Source organism: Solanum lycopersicum, chromosome 2, assembly GCF_036512215.1.
Source record: "Solanum lycopersicum chromosome 2, SLM_r2.1".
NCBI classification, from domain to species: Eukaryota; Viridiplantae; Streptophyta; class Magnoliopsida; order Solanales; family Solanaceae; genus Solanum; species Solanum lycopersicum.
The window spans coordinates 62,591,423-62,608,524 of NC_090801.1; the positions used below are offsets into that span (position 1 = coordinate 62,591,423).

Sequence of the window (17,102 nt, forward strand, 5' to 3'; positions counted from 1 at the left end):
TTAAGTCTCTCAACTTATGTGCAATATGATATTTATCGCCCATAATTCTATATTCAGGGTAGTCTCTAAGGCACTAGGTGTATAACTTTTGCAAGTTAAATTGGTCCTAGGTATTTCGATATTACATTTACATTCAAAGACAATTTTACATGTCAAAAACAATCCCACAAAATTATTAGGATGCCATATGTGCAATAAAGTTTGACCCACTGAGAGTGAATCACTGTTGTTAAGTCCAACATATTGGCTATCATTCATATCTATGAGTTACAGTAACAAAACATCCCATTTCGACTTTTCATAAGCTATAGTAGCCGACTGAAAATTAGGTTCATCTAACCTCCTCACATCCAAATCATAAAATGTTTTGGGGAAAAAATGAGCTATAGTTAATAATAATCTATCACTACTCAAGTTCCAAATGTTTCCATATGTCTCTCTTCAGCGATGTATTTAATTCTAACAACCCATAACACTGGCTTAAATCTATCGTATAACTGCTACATCTCCACCACACTTAGTGTAAAATTTGACGCAATTTGAAAAAGATTTAGGGTGATTTTGCATCAAATTTTTGTGGCAATCATACAAAGAAGATGAAGAACATGAACTGCATTTTATCATATTTACAAGAAAATTACAATGTGCTAAGTTAGTTGAGAAGTATTATTTGAAGTTGAAGTAAAATTCACGTATTGAATTGGCTGTTTGAAATATTTTAAAAAAATCTTTAAATCGCCACCGAAACTAGCTTCGAACCGGAAAGAAATCAAATCTCAAAATTTGTCAACTCATAAAGAAATTTTCATGGGTCTTTTGGGTATTGAATATAGGATCAAAAAAATTTCGATATACGATGGCTGCCATTGATACTCTACTAAGTTGCTGTGGAGAAGAAACCAAATCAGAAGTAAAAATAATTAAAAAAATTAAAGAATAAAATAAAATGCATATATTAGTGAAAAAATATTAAAAGAAATTTTAATATTTATTTTTTTATATTCACTCTCTCAAAGAGAGTGTAATACACTCACTTTGCCATGTAGGCATTTGCTATGTTCCAACCATATATTCTATCTAGCGACTATGAGTCATGTACAAATAAAAACATTAGAATAACTTGACCTGTAAATCATCGACTGGTGGAGTTGCCAGATATGAAAATTTCAACATGTAATATAGTTGACAAGATGAAGAATATACAAATCAACATTCATAGAGCTACCAAATGAAGGCAAGATTTAAAGCAAGCTCGTGTCCCTTGGAACCACGACATATCAGCCTTTTCTTAGCTACAGACAGAAGAGTGGTCTACTGGTTTCTCTAGTAAGATATGAACTTAACAACAATAGCATCCAGCATTTAAATGACAAAAAAACAACATGCATGATAGACATTTTGCATACTGCATTGGATGATAAACACAAAGCATGTGAAAAGATTTAACTGTGATGATACAGATGAACATGCTAACAGACATAAGGAGGACTCTAAACTTGTGAAGAAGCAACCACCGTATCCTCATGAAAATTAGTAATTTTGTATTGAACCATAATAATGTACAACCATATCCACAATCACTACTCCAACAAGGCGGAAAAGTGACCCGTGAATACTTCTCTCTCCCCAGCTAATGAAGATTCTAAATTATACAATTAAATATACTCTTAATGATAACAAGAAGAAAAGCAATAACGTACCCCCAAATAAAAACGAGAAGAAAGGTTTTACAAGACGAAAGGTAATAATTTACCTCCAAGAAATTGTGAATTCTTTTTCCACCAAACTGAATTATAACATCATTGTGTTTTATCCCAGCGGATTCAACAGAAGAACCAGGTACGACCTATTCGACAATTTATCAAATTATCCAGCAATTAAAAAGAACAATTTAAATGCCTTACATGATTGGATAGAAGAAAAATCAAAACACTTGATGAAAAATACGAAACAAACAACAAAACAACATTAAGAAGAAGTAGTACAATGCAAAGAAAACACAGTCAACGAATAAAATCAAAACTATATGAAAGAAACCAGTAAAATATCAAGCATGATCCTATGAAATTATCCCTATCGCTCCATATATGTTGCAGTTCATCATACCTTCCAAATTTCCCAATTGGAACCTGTTGGCGCCCATGGGCAGGCCTAGGACTCGCTAAGTCAGGATCATTAACTAATACTCCCTCCGTATCACAAAAAATAAAGTGATTTATACGGAGTTTAAGAGTATAAAGTAACTTTTGAATCATGCGGTCCTGAATTAAAGTTAGGCCAAATGTGCAGAATTGTCCTTTGATCTTGTGACCTTAAACATGTGACGTAAAAAGTTAAAATTAAAATGTTACCCAAAAAAGAAGCAGATCATAGGAGATTATTCTTTTAAAAAGGAGGGAGTATTAATCTATTATAATAGTTTAATATATGTAATTCAATACAAATACTAATAGACAAGAATTGTCTTTTCTTTGTACTTTCCCAAATCCTACCGCTATCGCGGGCTTTACGCAATTGACCGACTAGAAATATCCCTCCAACATAGGTCATCTAAAGGATCTCGGAGACCTACCAAAGTACCAAAGTTAGAATCTTTCAGAAAACGAATTCTTATTCAAAGAGTGCATAGTTATATGAATATACTCACACTGACCCGTTAATTTAGATTAATAATAGATTCACTTTCAACACAAAACATTAATTTAAACGTAAAAAATTATTAAAACTACAACAAATAAAGAATATTAACTCATAACTTTAAAAACAGATTCAATACTTAAAATTTTTAAAATTGAACACATAAAATTTAAACATATCTAAATATGCAGCTAGGAAGGTGTTATTCCCTGTTTTCTTGAGGACAAGAGAAGTTGGTTTAGTTACACTTTATATTTGGTATAGTGCATTATTTGCATTATCTTTCTAAAATACGTATTTTATAACTAATATATAATTAATATATGATAAATCAATCTAAGAATTTTTTATACATGCTAATGCACATTCTATGTACCTGCATAATTAATTTTATATGAATTTAAACATTTTATTCGTATACATTTTAATATCAGATTATATGATATATTTATGTAATTATATATTTGATCTATTCACTTGATTAGTTGAGTTTTTTTTTTTGTTAAATACCCCCAAGAGGAGAGAAAATGAGAAATAAGTCCACCTTTATTTATGATATGAAAGACCTTGAATCTAAAAATTTTGCTGGATTTACTGATGGATGAAACTGCGTCGTACCCTCCCATTGAACCATCCAACTTCGACCTTATAGTGGTCGGCACCGGTCTGCCGGAGGCCATACTCGCCTCCGCTGCCTCCGCCGCCGGAAAATCAGTCCTTCACCTTGATCCTAACCCCTCATACGGTAGCCACTATGCCTCGCTTCCACTTCAGGAATTCACTTCATACATTGAATCTCATTCATCTCAATCCTCCTCCATTCTCACAATTCCGCAATCCGACATGGATTCGGGATTTACTCGGGTTCCTCTCACTACCCAGCCGCTCTACTCCTCCGTTGAAATCACCTCTTACTCCTCTGAACCCTTGGCGCAATCCCGAAAGTTCAACATTGATTTGAGTGGGCCTAGGGTTTTGCTGTGTGCAGATGCTATGATTGATCTAATTTTGAAGTCTGAGGTGAATCAGTACATGGAGTTCAAGAGCATAGATGGGAGTTTTATCAGTGATGGAGAGGGCAATTTGGAGAGTGTACCTGACTCGCGCAGCGCAATATTCAAGGATCGGAAACTAAGCTTTACGGAGAAGAATCAGCTGATGAGATTCTTCAAGCTGGTACAAGGGCATCTTGAGGCTGCAACAGCTGCTGATGGTGGGGAGAGTAGCGAAAGTAAGAGCATCTCGGAGCAGGATTTAGAGAGTCCGTTCGTGGAGTTTTTAAGCAAAATGGGGCTCTCTGCAAAGCTAAAATCGTACAGATCGAATCGCCTTTCTCTCTCTGTTAGTCACAGTTTCCTGTTTTCTGCTATTCCTTTTTGCTTTCGGTTTCCATTCGATAGACAGTAGGAAGATGTAGCATTAGTTGATTGTGTGATTCCTGTATGATTGTGATGTCTGAGCCTAGTAAAGTAGGAAGATTTATAAAAAAATTTATTAGGAACTAGGAAGCTTTTCATTAGATTGAATGAAAGCATGCCAAAAGTAGAGTATTTACTTCTGTAATATATTATACTATATTATAAGCAATTTGAACTGGGAGGATAATTGTTGGTTCTTTTCTTAGACCAAAGTAATTTAGTGTTTTTTATATGTTACCTCTGATTTCCATGACATCAATGTAGTGAATGTATGACTTCTGCTATTGCAATGGAGTTCTGACACATTACGGCATCTTCTTTTGGATTGTTGAAAAACTTGTAGGATGGCTTTCCCATGGTCTAGACATGAATCTTATAATTGTGGTGCAAGTGATAAAATATAAAATAAAATGAAATTGTGGTGCAAGTGATAAACTTATTAGAATCCTCTGACATACAAAGCCATAGATTGGCTTGTTTTATTAATTGAACTTGTATTCCCTCAATGTTTAAGGTCTACGAATCATTGCTTTAAACTAATGCGAACGGTTTATGAATTTGAACTGTTTACGGTTTTGTATCCAGAATTTGAATGGTTTTTGAGTACTAACTTTTTACGGTTGTCTGTCCAGAATTTGGTATGTCACTTGGAGGTTTTTTACTATACGTTAGGCAGAGCTAATTCATCTGGCTTATTAGTAAACTTATTTTTTATGTTTTCTAGGATTGTTCTATATGCAATAGCTATGGCAGAGTATGATCAAGAGAATGCAGATGTTTGCAGAAGTGTTCTTAAGACCAAAGATGGTATTGATCGATTGGCCCTTTATCACTCATCTGTTGGCAGGTTACTCTCACCTTCCATTTTACTTAAAACAGTCATGTAGAAATCATGAAAATACCTCTTACATCTTTTCTTCAATACATAAAATATTAGTGTAGTAATCCTTAATGTACTTCGTCTATTTGTACATAAATGTTTTTGTACTAATCATGAAAGTCCCTCCTCCATTTGCTTGCTGTTTAGCTTCTGCTTTATCCAGAACTGAGATTCATGCTTAAGGAAATCCTGAAAATAATATTATTAGGCTAATATATTTTTATTGTCCATTTGCATCTCCGTTATATCAAAAAGTAAGTTCAATAGGATGCATGCTTAGGTTATGCTTGCATGTGTGGATGAAGCAGGTCTGACCTTGGAATGCCCATCATTTGTGTTTTCATGTCTGTCAATTCTTCGTTGAGCATTTATGCTAAGTCAAAACCTTGATCTTGTGGTGGGTAAGATGGTTAACTGTGAGATCGAAAGTCAACCTAGAGAGCTCTGTCTATAGTTGGGTTTGTCTTTTTGACAAGACAATTCTTTGAGATTAGTTAATCATTTTCTAGAACTGTCAGAAAAAGAGAATGAGATTCGATTTTGGTAGTAATTAATCATAATAATTGGTCCACAAGATGGAAAGTTATCTTTGTATGCCTTGATATCTATGATCTTAAGCTTCCTTGTCATGAATGTAGTTTTCCCATTGTTCTCAAACTTTAGGTTTCCTAATGCACCTGGTGCTATGATTTACCCCATCTATGGTCAAGGGGAACTTCCGCAAGCCTTTTGTCGTCGTGCTGCAGTCAAAGGATGCATTTATGTACGTCTTTTAACATCTTTTTTTGCTTGTATAACTCCATCAAATTATCTTGCAATTTGGTTCCAGTGAGGTTCTTTTCCCTTTTTCCCCTCGTGTTGTTGTTTCGTGGTATGAGAATATAAGATATTCCATATATGCGTTATGTTTGTGGTCCTTTTATATTTTGGTTGTATAATTTCTCTGCACCCTGCCAGCATCCTCAAAATAGAGAAGAGTTTGTGTTTTGTCAAAATCTATCATAAGGAAGTGAGAGAGGCGCATAACATAGCTCTGAAGAGTGCTAATAAAGGTCTTAAATTTGCAGTTGGATGATGTATCAGGGCTCTCAGCATGTAACTTAGGGAGCTTTGGCTCTAGCTACAAAGTCTATTGAATGTTTATAGCTAGTTGCTGGCCTTGTATTTTTATTCCTCAGAATGCTAGCTATACGTTTGTGATGATTTGCCCTGCTGTTTTACAGCTAGGAATGTTGATGAGCTTACTTGTAGTATTGAAAAAATCTTTTTCAAACAAACTTGATTATTCTTTACTTTTGACGACTGCTAAATGAGTTTAACTTTATTTTTTTTGACAGCTGAATTAGCTAAGCTTTTTACGTGTCAATTAGAAGATATCACCTTGATTGGGTTTCTCTTCTGTTAGTCTTTTTTCTTTAATAAAAAAGATCTCTTTGTCTTGATTCTGTCATTCATAGTTTAGTTTTATTAGGAAATTTGCAAGAAGTTCTTAATGTGCTAAACATACGAATCATTGTTTATGTGTCCATCCTTCAATACTCACTAATTGATGTTTAATTTTCTGGAATTCGTTGAATTGTTGTTATAATTAGTATCTTCCGAGGAGGCTAAGTCTATCTTTACTTCAACTTGTTTCCAGGTTCTTCGGATGCCTGTTAATTCTCTCCTTATGGACAAGGTTCAAAGCGATTCTCTTCTTGTTCATATTAACTCTTAACTGCCCTCGTTTGGTGCAGCTGGATTTTTGTAAAGTTCATGAGTTGACATGCCACTTCGATTACTTCACAGGCTAGTGGGAGTTACAAGGGTGTTTGCTTGGCTTCTGAACAAGAATTGTTCTGCCATAAGCTGATATTAGCTCCATCTTTTGTGGTTCAATCACCACTCCCTTATTCCTCCCCTGATGCTCATGATTTTGGCTCGCGAAATACAACTGAGAAGCTGGCGAGGAGTATATGCATCTCAAAGCACTCTCTGAAACTGGATGTAGCCAATTGTCTGGCATTTTTTCCTCCTAGATGTAAGATAGATTCCTAACCCACCTTTTTGTTTTTAAGTGATAAATAATTGAATTTCTAACCTTGTCAACTCCCCTCTCTTCCCCAACCCCCAGCTCTCTTTCCTGAGCAGGTCACAGCAATCCATGTGCTTCAGTTGAGTAGCAATGTAGCTGTTTGCCCCTCTGGAATGTGAGTTCACCCGTTTAATGTCTATTTCACTCACCTCTTCTCTAATGCTGTATGGTCTTCTGATTCATCCCTATAAATATATCATTCAGACTTCATCTTCTTTTTTAGGATGTGGTTTTAGTCCGTCTTTCACTTTTAGAATGTTCTGCTCATGTTACTACCTTTGCCTTCCACTTTTTGAATGTTACAGCTCAAGTTAACCATCTTTATTCAAAAGGTGAAATATAACATTGAAACACACCAAGTTTGTTATGCTTAAGTTCTGTGACTCAATCTTCATCCATCTATCAAGTTTGTTCAGCTACCTGTATAACAAATATTCCCTGTTAAGCTTTTGAAATCATGTTGGCAACTCTAAGAATGTGGTTTCAGTAGTTTGATTGTGAATATATCTAAATATAGTAGTAATTGATACTATTAAGTTGAATGGAATGGAGTTGCACGTTTTTGGTTAATTCCTTGAGTGTCTTCTTACCCTATCTCAATTGGTCAGTTGTTTTCTCTCTCAGGTTTTTGACTTATCTCTCAGCTATATGTGAGGATGATGTTCAGGGTAAGAATTTATTACATACAGCCATCGATGTGCTGTTTCATGTTCCTGTTTCTGGAAGTCCTGGGAATAATAATTTTGTGGAGGACCAAAGTGAAACAGGGGATGCAAAACCTGCTGTACTTTGGAGTGTCTTTTATACTCAGGAACTTGCTAAGGTATCTGCTATAACCTTTTAATACCCTGTTCTGTTTTTGGTTTGCTCTAAACTATTGCTCTTCCAATTTTATTCTATAAGGATATTCCCCCAGTTCTTGTTTCATTTTGCTAAGGTTTTCATATTGGTATTTTTTTTCTTCTCAAAAGCAGCCAAACAGCTGTCATGAACATTTCATTTTGGGCTGTTGCAGTTCGTCAATTTTTTTTTTCTTCAGGGTTCTGAATCATCTTCGTTCAGAATCTTCTGCACATTTTGATATAGACTGTCAACTTATCATATAGAACTTAGCATAGTTCATTAGTCGGTTGACTCAGAAATTAATCATTCTTGAAGCTTATCAATCCCTTCTTTTGTGTAAAATCGGAAGTCAGAGTGGAGCAATTTGATTACTTTATCAGCCACTTTGCTCATAATTTTATCACAGAGGACGTCTTTGATATTTATATCCAGGGATTAGATCTCATGGTAAGTGTGAGAATTACCCTTCTGATCCTCACTTATAAATATGACTAGAGGTAGCATTTGCTTCATTTCTATTCCTCCTTCCTTCTTGCCCTCCATCTTCCTCCAACACAGAGCTTTTTCTAGTCACATCTTGCTACCTCCGGTGAGTCCTCTTTCCTGCAGATTGCTTTGCCCTGCAGCCTGGCTGATCCCCCAGCCCTAAAAAACAAACAAAACCTAAAAAGCCATGTAACTGACATATAACCTTTCCTGCCTCCAATCTCCTCTTGTTTCCTCCATTCAGCTGATCACCATCCCTTTCCTTCTGTTTGTCTTGTATTTCTTTCTCCTTGCGTTTTCTATTGTTTTTTTCGCTTCATTATTTTTCTCCTGTTCCTCACATATTGATGTTGCTTTTCTTTCTATGTCCTGAAATATATAATTTTTGCTAACGATGCACAATCTTGTTTTCTACTTTTTAAATCAATTTGTGATTCTTCTTTTGTAAATTATGTACTTCAATAGTTGAAAATTATGGATAATTAGTGTTAGATTGATGGACTGAGATGAATTTGTGATGGAAAATAAAAAATTGTAGAGCAGTTAATAAATCTAGTTTCTTATAGATCATAAAAAAACCCTTGTTCTGCGTGAGGATTACTCTTGGACTGGTAATTTAATCCAAGAGTGTATAACGCAAGATTGACTTACCGTTAAGGTACAGCATTATTAAGCCAACTGCAAGCGGCAAACACACCATATCAGGTTGTCATGACCTTACAATCCCCAAATAATTAATTATTTATCCAGGAACTAATAATCTTAGTTAATCCAACATGCCACCAAATGGTCCCTGAGTTTGTGATAGTTTTCCTGATTTTTCCAATTTTTGTCCATCAGTTTCAGGATGTACGAGATAATATCATCCGTACCCCCATGCCAGATGGTAGTCCATATTACCACGATCTTCTGGTTGCTACAGAAAAGGTAAACATGCATTTCTTAAATGGACTTCTTTTATGTAGGTCCCTATGTTCTTTTTCCCTTATTCCCGCCCTCCTCCTTCTTCCGTCTTTACCATGACCCATTGCATGCTTTTCAGAAGTGCTTATAGTGATGTAGGAGAAGGGCAGATACTCAGACAGTATCCTCATTTGGTGTTTTTGTGCAGATATTTCGAGAGCTGTATTCTGGTGAAGAATTCTTTCCCAAATCAACCTCATCGGAGGAGGGTGCTGCCCAAGAGCTCGAGGACTAGACACCAATATTGATGCTGCTGGATATGTTTTCATTTTAGCTGATGGATGGTTGCAGAATATTACAGCTTGCATTGATAATGACAACAACATGCCCAGTATAATCCTACAAGTGGGGTGTGTAGGATGTGCCTCACTGACAATGGTGACGATAATATAGTTGAAGTGGTTTCGGTCCCTACATACCAATATTGGTGTTTTATTGGAAACACTTTGTTGTTGTAAAGGTAATGTCGATAGTGTTCGAGTTTCTTTGGCTTACAATTAACAGGATTGAATGTAGAGGTTTGGCATGAGACTTGGACTGCTATAGGTGTTATCTACTTTTGCAATTATTAATTTTTTGATTTGAAAATGTGACTGTGAACCTTTTTTATTTTCAAGGGATGGATCTAATTACTTCTTGTACAATATGTATCTGGCGTGCTTCCCTCAGTATCCAAAATATGTCAGTTCGTTAATTTTAAGTTTCAACAGAGATTATAAAGTAGATTAAATTATGACATTAAAAATAATCTTCAAAGATTTAAAAGTTTTACAATTTATGGGAATTATTCCAAGTAAAAAGAATTGAAGCTGCATGTAATAATTCATACGTATCCTTCCTCTGTTAATAAAAAAAAAAGAAGCTTGAGTGATATAGGTGAAAAATTTACATCATAATTCATACGTATACTTCCTAAGTTCCATCTTGGCAATCCCCGACTGAATAAGTGAGTGGATAAAACAAAAGTTTAAAGTACACGTCTCTGTCGCACTTCCATTTTTACAGAAAAAGATGGCCAATAGGTCGAGTCAAAATCATGTTATTTAATTTATGACTTGTTTGGTGTTTTGTGGAATTGGCCTACTTAGTGGTTTAGTGTGGTGTTAGTTACTTTGAAGGGCCAATTACGGGGACGAGCAATAAAAGAAGTGAAGGTTCAGCATGGTGTTCACCAGCGTGCCAGTGGGTGGACCCTCTCTCTTCTAGCCGCCACCCTTTTTTATTGCCACATCTGTCTCAGTATCTGCAAGGTGAATTGGGGTGACCACAACGTAATAGTGCTTTATCATTCTTCTGTCGGTTTGTCGTTGAATTTCATTTATGGTTTTTATTTTCCTTGTACACTGCTTGGTATATGTTCACAGAAGACCCTGTTAATTTATTGTCTAGAATCTTAAAATTACTCTGATATTGGTTCACAAGTTGGATGACTTAAAAATGTTTCTAGTATTGGTTTTCTTGCCAGGATGAATGTTTTTGCAGAAAGATAATACAACGACAACAGGAGAAAAACGAGTTAGCAGCTATCACAGTGGAAGAGAGAGAGAGAGAGAGAGAATGATACGATGTGAAAGAGAGAGTATAGAAACAAAGCCCTTCAATCTTCATGAAAGACAGAAGGAAACTAATAATGCACTAAACAGAACTTATCTCGAATTAGTTAATATGACGCTTGTGAACTGTACTGGGGTTGTGTTCTGGATGAAGAAAGAAAGGCGCTTTCTTGAGTTTTCCAAGAAACAAACATGTCCAAGTGTAATTTCACGAATAGGGTCTGGAGACGGTAGGTAGGATGGACACAAACTTCACCCCCTGCCTTTTATGGGGTGAAGAGGCTGTTTCCACTAACATCACTTTTCATTTCTTGAGAACAATACATACATTTTGATACATATGAACACACAGCAGCCAAGCTGCAGCTTATTCTACAAGCCACCATGGATTCAGAACCCGGATATGGAAGGTGATACGTAAAATGATGGGGGCAAATATGAGCTAAGAATTTGCTTTTTAGACAACGAATATGGAGTGAGAATTCATTTCGTGGGGAACCTGAAGCTCCTTGACTAGCCGGTTAGAGTTGCAGCTGAGAAGGCGATGTACGTAAGTCACTGCCAAAAACACCAAGAGCAATCTCCTTATCTCTGTGGCCTACACTTCTACTGATGAGATCACGCAGGCCATTCAAGCATCCTGTCAAGAGAAATGGAACGAAATCCAATCTCAAAATGCAGAAATAACTGAAGAAAATATGGAGCTAGATCATGTCATAAGCTGGTAAAAATATAGAGAGGCATACATATATGAGAATGGCACATGATCCTGATGTTCTGATACGAATTTCAGGTGCGTCTCACATCAGCAGGTTCCTTCTTTGGCCGACTTACAAACTGTATTCCCCAAAGGCATATATAGTTTCCTGATTTTGGTTTACGACACTTGGTATGGGCTGTGTTGAATTTCCAGCGACTATATCCTCATCTGGAGAAGGAAAAGAAGTTGTAAACTCATTGCTAGTATGAGTCGTTTACATGAATTTGACCGTGTTTTTCCTCAGATCAGTAGTTACAATTATTCAACATTGCTAATCTCCACAATGCTTCAAAGGGAATATCTCCAAGTTTTTTGACTCTGATATTAAGGATGATCAGTCATTCTTTCAAATTATAGAGTAAGCTCTGGTTGTTCCTTCAATTACATTTTAAAAAAAAATAATAATTCAGCTAAGCCTCATAGGCCAATGTTAGTAAATAGCACTTGGTTATACCTGTTGGCTCTGTCATTAGAGTCTGAGGTTCAGCCTTGACGTCAGTTTCATTTCTAAGACAATGTATTTTTGAGCTATTTCATTCGTTAAAAAATATTTTTAAGCTAGTTAATTAACGACAACGATATTTTTAAGCCAAAAATATAAAAAATATTTTGAACCCTTTTCCCTTAGCAAGATCTATGCAAAGTATCAACGCATCGCATTGATCAGGATGATAGTTCCATATATCTATTTATTTAGATGAGTAGTGGTTAGAGTTCCAACAAGCCAAGTCATTAAATGAGAATAAAAGTCATTAAATGAGAGTAAAATTGAGATGTTACGATAAAATAATTTTCAAATATTGAAAAATCTCATATTTTTAAATAAATGTGTAATATGAGTGGGAGTATCACTCAAGAATGATAGCTGTCATGTCTTAGGAAGATATATATCTGAATGGGGGGTTTAATACAGAGACGGAATTAAGTGAAGTTTGGACGAATCCAATAATTTTTCTGTAGATCTTAAATTTGTACTGACACATTAAATAAATGTATGTGTACGTAAACTTGTGAATCCCAATAATGCACTGAAATGATTAAATTCTAATTCAGATATTATATTCTCCAAGATTTACCGTCAATAAATTAACAAACAAACATACATATTTTTTCTCACACAAATAGGTTTGTTTTACCTCATGAATGTTGAACAGACTTTTTGTCCAAATGAAAAACTCTCTAGAATTATTTATCACCTGTTGCATTAAAAATATAAATTTTCGATGAAAAGAATAAAACAAAACATGTAATATTAGTTCTATCTATATACATATATGCCTAAAATTTATTGATAAAAAAAAACATGAAAAGTTTGAAGAAGAATTTTGTGAGATAAATCAATTCACATGCTATTGTCATGAGAAGACATCAAAATAATGTGTTTTGTTGGAAAAATCATGTTTATAATTTTATCAATGGAACTCTTCAAATTCTTTAACTTAAAATTAAATAAGAGATGTTTTGAAATGTTTGAACTTCATTTGTTTGAATGACTATTTATCTTTCGTAATATCTTTATTACTTTAAAGTTTATTATCTAATTATTTATTAAAAATACTTTTACATTTTAAAAAATAGAAAAAATTTAAGTGAATGGTAAAATGGTAATTCAACTTTGAAGTTAAGAGCTTCCCACTTATAATAATAGTAAATTTTGAAAACGTGTGTTGCACGTTTGTTCCTTGTAATTACTACAAAATGTGTGCATACTTAAAAAATTGAATTTCAGAATAAAAAATATATTTGTATTGCACGCTACTAAGTACAAATATTCGTAAATTATTTAAATATAGTTACAATATGTATTAATAATTTATTCATAAAACTAAGTAATCAAAAGAGAAAGAGTGTAACACCAAATTAGCTAATGAATTTAAAAATAAAATGAAATAGAGTAGACTAAAAATAATAAAATAGCTAATGAATTCTAAAACTTTTAAATAACAAAAATTAAAGAAAGAAATAGTTCTAGTTTATAAGAATAGTGGAACTTCCTCAATAACTAACAAAAACATAAACAGATCTATATCTTTTTTATTGCATATGTGATGAACAATTACATTCATCAACAATTATCCATCAATAATTATACATTAGAATAACAAAGCATATGCATCAACAAAAAGTAATTGTGTTGAACAATGTGTCAAGTGTAATTACATCCACCAATAATTATTCATAAACAATTATACATCGGAATAACTAAGTGTATGCATTAATATAAAGTGATTTTGAAGATAATTTTTTGGTATTTACAGTTACAAGCTTGGAATTGTAAAAGTCATTTAAAAATTAATGATATACATAAATAACGTTTATGAGAATTAGATTGTTTAAAGTTGAGCATATGTAAAGTTTCTTACTAAAATCTAAATGTGTGTCATATTAAGACGTATGGTAATTCAAAGAACATTTTTTCTTTAATGTTAAAGGATATTTTGAATATAATTTACTGTCTTTTGTTGTTATGAAATATTTCATCTACCGAACTCTATTTTAGAATAAAAGACAAATTAAACATTTCTTTAATTATTCCTACCTAGAAACATAATGGATTAATACCATATAAGTATTATTTAAGTAATATTTTATTAATTATTTCTTTAATAATATTTAAATTTTTTAAAGGGTAGAATCATAATCCTATTTTAAAGTTAAGATCTTCTCACTTATAATAAAAATAATAATAATTTCTGGACTCGCCCTCTGCTTGTTTACCTATATTAGTCAATACATTTTTTTTAAAAAAAAAATATAAATATTATTAATAATATTGTTTTATGTTTAAAAATTAAAAGGAGTATTTACTCCTTAAAATGAGTAAAAAGAATCTATGAGATTTTTTTTTATCCAAATACTTTTTTTTCTAGATAGAATAAATGAAATAATAAGTTCTAAATTTAATCAATAAAAACATAAAGTTGCAGAATATAAAAATATTTAGCAATACTGTTTTTCTTCTTCAACACTACCTCGTCTTTCGTTATTAGGGGTATTTATTTACGAACATGAAATCACACCATGATTTTATTTTCATACAAGTAGTAAATCATTTATAAATTCTAAAAAAATACATTAAATATAATGCATGCTAATTTTTTGTAGATTTAATTATGAGAAAAAACTAATTACATCAATTATTCAATTTGTCTTATCCAATAACCTAGAGTGTTCACTACATGATAATCAACTTGTTATAACAAACATAATCTTTAAAAGAAGATTTGTACATCAGACATGTAAATGAAAATTTTTATTTTCTTTTTCATTGCCATTATTCAAGAAAAAGTAGTCAATTTACCTTCCTTCAACCGAAAAATTGAATGTAACAAATAATGAACTAAGTAAAAATATGCAACATTGAAATGAAAAATAATACTTACCAAACAACAAATAAATGTTCATGACGCCTTTAACCTTCTTGAAGAATGCATCTAATGCACTGAAATGATTAAATTCTAATTCAGATACTATATTCTCCAAGATTTACCGTCAATAAATTAACAAAACAAACATATTTTTTCTCACATAAGTAGGTTTGTTTTACTTCATGAACGTTGAGCAGACTTTTTGTCCAAATAAAAAACTCTCTAGAATTATTTATCACCTGTTGCGTTAAAAACATAAATTTTCGATGAAAAGAATAAAACAAAACATGTAATATTATTTCTATCTATATACATAAATGCCTAAAATTTATTGATCAAAAGAAACATGAAAAATTTGAAAAAGAATTTTGTGAGATAAATCAATTCACATGCTATTGTCATGAGAAGACATCAAAATAATGTATTTTGTTGGAAAAATCATGTATATAATTTTATCAATGGAACTCTTCAAATTCTTTAACTTAAAATTAAATAAGAGATGTTTTGAAATGTTTGAACTTCATTTGTTTGAATGACTATTTATCTTTCGTAATATCTTTATTACTTTAAAGTTTATTATCTAATTATTTATTAAAAATACTTTTACATTTTAAAAAATAGAAAAAATTTAAGTGAATGGTAAAATGGTAATTCAACTTTGAAGTTAAGAGCTTCCCACTTATAATAATATACGATATGATAGACAATATTCAACACCAAGAAATTTCTCTTGGATTAAAATGAACAATAATTTTGTCCTTCTGTGCCAAAATTGTCAAGATAATGACTAATAATCCAATCGTCACGTACTAGGGTTTGGTGGAAAAACTCTTCTATTGACTTCATTTTCTTCATGATAATAATGTTTTACCTAAAAGATACCACTCACTAAAATACTTTAAGACTCTCTCCATCTCAGTCGTCTAGCTTGGAGACTTTGAAACTTCTAAGTAAAGCCATGGCAGGACTCATTAGTTCCATGTCCAAAGGCTGTGGTAAGATTTGAAGTCAATGGTGGGTCCGCGTTCATGAAGTAGGGGCAGATCACTATTCAATTTCTAGTAAAAGTTAAGTGATCTCTTCCTGTTTGTTTAACCCAACTTGATAACTGTGTTAATAAAAAGTAGCAGGCACCGAATGAAATCAAATAGTTGAAGTGCATACACAGACACAGCTATTATAAAAGTGATAACATTTGTATTCTGTTAGAACCACATTGCTTTGTTAGAGTACAATGGCTCTCTCTCTATGCTACTCTTCTTTTCTTTCTTATCTTCTTCTTTCCGTCCTCTTGTGTCGTGAGGCTACCTCAATTTCTCACCACCACCACCATCACCATGAACTCAAGTCAATCCATTTTACTCTCTTTCAACACGAAACCATAAATAAAACAGCATATCTTATAGTGAATGGTGTTGCAGGACCGTCCACAAGCCAAACCACAACACCTTTTGGCACCTTATATGTGTTCCAAGATCCCTTAACTCTAAAACCCAACTCAAACTCAAAGATAGTTGGGACAGCTGAAGGAACATCGATAACATCCTCGTTAAATGGACTGCAAAGCATATCTACTGTTAAGATCACTTTGATGATGAATCATTACAAAGGCTCAATATCAGTAGTGGGAGGCACACACAATACAAAGCCATCTAACCATCCTGTTGTCGGAGGAACTGGTGATTTTCTGTTCGTTCAAGGTTACGTGACATCTTCTCCAGTGGATCTGTCTGGGATCACTGTTACTTATAAGATTCAATTTCACCTCTATTGGCCTCCCTATGCCATTCCAAGTCATCCCAAGTAATGTATTGAAGGCTACCAAGCTATCTTTTTACAGCTTTCATATTTCTGCTGTTTATCTCAGTAGTACAAATAAAATTTGAAGCATTATTAGGAATAGATGAAGCAGGCCAAGTTAGTGTTTACCCTAAAAATACTTCATCTGGATGCTATTATGTTCTGATTTAAAATTCTATTGGATCTAATTTTACCAAATTATTTACCTCATTTAGTAGAAACAATATTTCCTTAAAAATACACATTATGTTTGCACACGAGTGTGGTCTAATGGTCAATGAAATGAGCGAAAATTATGAGAGACCAGTATTCAGGTCCCA

At 33.3% G+C, this 17,102-nt stretch overlaps 1 protein-coding gene and 2 long non-coding RNA genes across 6 annotated transcripts; 2 read left to right on the forward strand and 1 right to left on the reverse strand.

Annotated features, from left to right (window-relative positions):
- Positions 1-2,924: 2,924 nt before the first annotated feature.
- Positions 2,925-9,945, forward strand: LOC101256240 (rab escort protein 1). 4 transcript variants are annotated; one of them, XM_010318162.4, is made up of 10 exons: positions 3,016-3,950; positions 4,780-4,902; positions 5,599-5,698; positions 6,575-6,613; positions 6,724-6,955; positions 7,049-7,124; positions 7,634-7,677; positions 7,769-7,832; positions 9,179-9,265; positions 9,450-9,945. In XM_010318162.4, the coding sequence occupies exons 1-10, from the start codon at positions 3,235-3,237 to the stop codon at positions 9,547-9,549; spliced, it is 1,581 nt and encodes a 526-aa protein (XP_010316464.1). In that variant the 5' UTR covers positions 3,016-3,234; the 3' UTR covers positions 9,550-9,945. The 4 variants fall into 4 exon arrangements, 3 of the variants coding, with proteins under 3 accessions (XP_004232561.1, XP_010316464.1, XP_025885268.1); XM_004232513.5 differs by having other exon boundaries at positions 2,925-3,950; positions 7,634-7,832; XR_003245363.2 differs by lacking the exon at positions 9,450-9,945 and having other exon boundaries at positions 7,618-7,677; positions 9,179-9,254.
- A 357-nt stretch (positions 9,946-10,302) lies between these two features.
- On the forward strand, positions 10,303-12,180 carry LOC138341842 (uncharacterized). The gene is made up of 2 exons (XR_011214807.1): positions 10,303-10,551; positions 10,767-12,180. It is a non-coding gene; the product is annotated as an uncharacterized lncRNA (long non-coding RNA).
- On the reverse strand, positions 11,140-12,128 carry LOC104645775 (uncharacterized). Its single transcript, XR_739922.3, has 2 exons — positions 11,601-12,128; positions 11,140-11,494 (listed from the first exon to the last, which is right to left on the reverse strand). It is a non-coding gene; the product is annotated as an uncharacterized lncRNA (long non-coding RNA).
- Positions 12,181-17,102: the final 4,922 nt, after the last annotated feature.

What these genes read in the sequence shown, in the direction of transcription:
- LOC101256240 (XM_004232513.5), top strand. Translation starts at nt 3,235, where the DNA reads ATGGATGAAACTGCGTCGTACCCTCCCATTGAACCATCCAACTTCGAC. An exon ending in CTCTCTGCAAAGCTAAAATC is followed by an intron (nt 3,951 to 4,779) that starts GTACAGATCGAA and finishes TATGTTTTCTAG; the next exon opens with GATTGTTCTATATGCAATAG. An exon ending in GGCATTTTTTCCTCCTAGAT is followed by an intron (nt 6,956 to 7,048) that starts GTAAGATAGATT and finishes CCCAACCCCCAG; the next exon opens with CTCTCTTTCCTGAGCAGGTC.